General features: G+C 42.6%; 1 protein-coding gene across 1 annotated transcript in view; it reads left to right on the forward strand.

Annotated features, from left to right (window-relative positions):
• The first annotated feature begins 933 nt into the window (after positions 1–933).
• LOC143031767 (uncharacterized) overlaps positions 934–3038 on the forward strand; it is a 63148-nt gene continuing 61043 nt past the window's right edge. Inside the window, exon 1 of the mRNA XM_076196017.1 lies at positions 934–1034. Within this exon, the coding sequence (XP_076052132.1) occupies positions 939–1034 (96 nt within the window). The 5' untranslated portion in view covers positions 934–938. The remainder of the gene's footprint in view (positions 1035–3038) is intronic.

Genomic DNA, 3038 nt, shown 5'->3' on the forward strand with positions numbered 1-3038 from the left:
GTGTGTTTACCTAGTTGTATCTTACGGGAAGGGGAGCTACACTCGTGGTGTCCCGTCTCTGTATCTCGCATTATCTAATTTGCTCTCAAATTGTTGTATCGTTTTTGCACACACTATTATTTTGTCTAGACTTTTCCATGCATCCACCAATCTGTGGGGAAAGCTGTTCTTTTCAGGTTTCTTCTATAACTGTCCTTTTTGAGTTTCCTTCCATGTCCTCTTGTGTTTCTCTTATAGTCATCTCTATCAAGAACTTCCACACCTCTCATAATTCTGTAAATGATCAACAAGTCACCTCTTTCTCTTCTTTGTTCCAGAGTCGGTAGTTCTAGTTTTGACAATCTCTCTTCATATGAGATTTTTGATAGTGTTGGGGCATTCTTCATAGCTGGGTTTTCTCAATTTTTCCTTATATTCTTTTTAGTACTTGGTGACCATATTGTCGTTGCGTACTCCAATTTAGGCCTTATCAGTGTGACGAATGTGTGTGTGTGTGTGTGTGTGTGTATTCACTTGGTCTTTGGATCACGTGTTGGACTCGTGATCGACAGCTATTTCCCTCCTGGAAGAGAGCTCAGAGCTCGTAGGTCCGATCTATGGGTAATGCTATGACCTTGCACACACACACACACACACCCAACTCCCCGCCCACGAGAGTTGGAGTAACATCCCTCAGTGCAGCGATACTGAAATTATTTCAGCCCTGGGGGGAAGTCGAACCCGGACCGCCGTAGTGGCAGCCGGGAACTCTACCAACTGTGTCATGAGTTGTGTGTGTGTGTGTGTGTGTGTGTGTGTGTGTGTGTGTGTGTGTGTGTGTGTGTGTGTGTGTGTGTGTGTGTGTGTGTGTGTGTGTGTGTGTGTGGTGTGTGTGTGTGTGTGTGTGTGTATGTTTTTTTTCTCATCTTTTGTTATTCTCTTTCTTTCCAGCTTTCCTGATGCTCCATGCCATCCAGTCGGACGTCCTGGAAATCCGAAGCGAATCCACTGGATTGTACCTCTGTATGAACCGCACAGGAAACCTCTATGCGAGCGTAAGTACTCACATTCTCACGAAAGTCGTGAGAATTCTCACAAAAATCGTGAGAGAAGGGTGGGAATGGAATTTGGAGTACACATTTTATAATGTTCATTATCATTCAGTCTGTATAACCGTGAACACTCACATTCTCACGAAAGTCGTGAATCCTCTCACAAAATTCGTGAGACAGTGAAAATTATTGTTTCTGAGGGGACATTGCTGTGCATATTTTCATTACAACAATAATTATTATCATTATCACTCAGTCTGTATAACTGTAAATATTCACATTCTCACGAAAGGGGTAATTATGGTTTTTGAGGGGATATTGTTGTGCATATTAAAATAATTTCAATTCAGTTTGTGTAACCGTGATTACTCACATTCTCACGAAAGTCGTGAGTCCACTTACAAAACTCGTGAAATAGGGATAATTATGGTTTTTGATGGGACATTGTTGTGTATATCATTATTACAATAATTATCATTTAGTCTGTATAACCGTGAATACTCACATTCTCACAGAATTCGTAAGAGGTCTCACAAAATTCGTGAGATAGGGATACTTATGTTTTTTGACGGGGGCACTGTTGTGCATATTATTATAATAATTATCATTCAGTCTGTACAGCTGTGAATACTCACATTCTCAAGAATGTCGTGAGAACTCGCACAAATTTCGTAAGAAAGGAGTGGAAATGGAATTTGGAGTACACATGTTTCGTAATGTTTATTTTATTATCAATATCTTTGAAAGCGTGACTCCAGACAATCTCACGGATTTAGTGAGAGAATAAGATTATCAAGAAAATTTGTGCTTTCGACGTATTACCAGAACCTGTACATATTTCCTCACGCTTTGGCGTGAGACCACATAATCTCACGAAATTCGTGAGAGAATGAGATTGCGATGAACTTATGCGCTTTCGACGTATTGCCGGAACCTGTGAGTATTCTCACGTTTTGACGTGAGACTATACAATCTCACGACATTCGTGAGATGATATTACGATGAAATTTTGTGCTTTCTACGTATTACTGGAACCTGTACACATATTTTTCACATTTCTGACGTGAGACCAATCTCACGAAATTCGTGAGATATGTTAGCGATGAAATTTTGTCTTTACGACTTGTACATTACCGAAACCTGTGAGTATGCAAATTCTCACGCTTTGACGTGAGTCCACACAATCTCACGAAATTCGTGAGGTGAATTATTAAAAAATTCTTTACGACATATACAGTACCCTAACCTGTGAGTATACACATTCTCACGCTTTGACGTGAGACTACAATCTCGCGAAATTCGTGAGAGAAGATTACAATGAATAATTGTGCTTTCGATGTATATATTATAGAAACCTGAGAGTACACTTTAACGTGAGTCCAGAAATTCGTGAGAAGAAAGAAGGGTGAGATAGAGTGGATGGGATAGGAGGCTCTGGCCACATTGAATCGACTACTACGTAACCGTGGTCCGTAGAGGCAAAGAAAAAGAATGAGGAGGGAATGGGAGAGGGGGGGAGTGTTGTGCCCAGCGGAGAGGAGGAGGATGAGGATGAGGAGGAGAGGAGGAGGAAACGGAGGAGGAGGAGGAAGAGTATGTGGAGGAAGAGAAAGAGGCGAAGGAAGATGAGGAAGAGGAGGATGAGGAAGAATATGTGGAGGAAGAAGAGGAGGAGGAAGAGAACGGGAAGGAGGAGGAAGAGGAGGAGTAAATATTATGTGGAGGAGGAAGAGAAAGAGGCGAAAGAAAGGTATGTGAAGGAGGCGGAGGAAGAGGAGGAGGAGAAGAAGAGGAGAACGGGAAGAAGGAGGAGGAGGAAGAGTATTGGAGGAGGAGGAGGAGGAGGAGAAGTATGTGAAGGATGCGGAGGAAGAAAACGGGAAGAAGGAGGAGGAGGAAGAAGAGTATGTGAAGGAGGAGGAAGAGGAGGAGGAGGGGGCGAAGAAGAAGAGGTAAGTGAAGGAGGAGGAGGAGGAGGAGGAGGAAGAGTATGTGGAGGAGGAGGTG

The sequence above is a fragment of the Oratosquilla oratoria genome, chromosome 12, assembly GCF_046742065.1.
Source record: "Oratosquilla oratoria isolate Oo_2021 chromosome 12, ASM4674206v1, whole genome shotgun sequence".
Lineage (NCBI taxonomy): Eukaryota > Metazoa > Arthropoda > Malacostraca > Stomatopoda > Squillidae > Oratosquilla > Oratosquilla oratoria.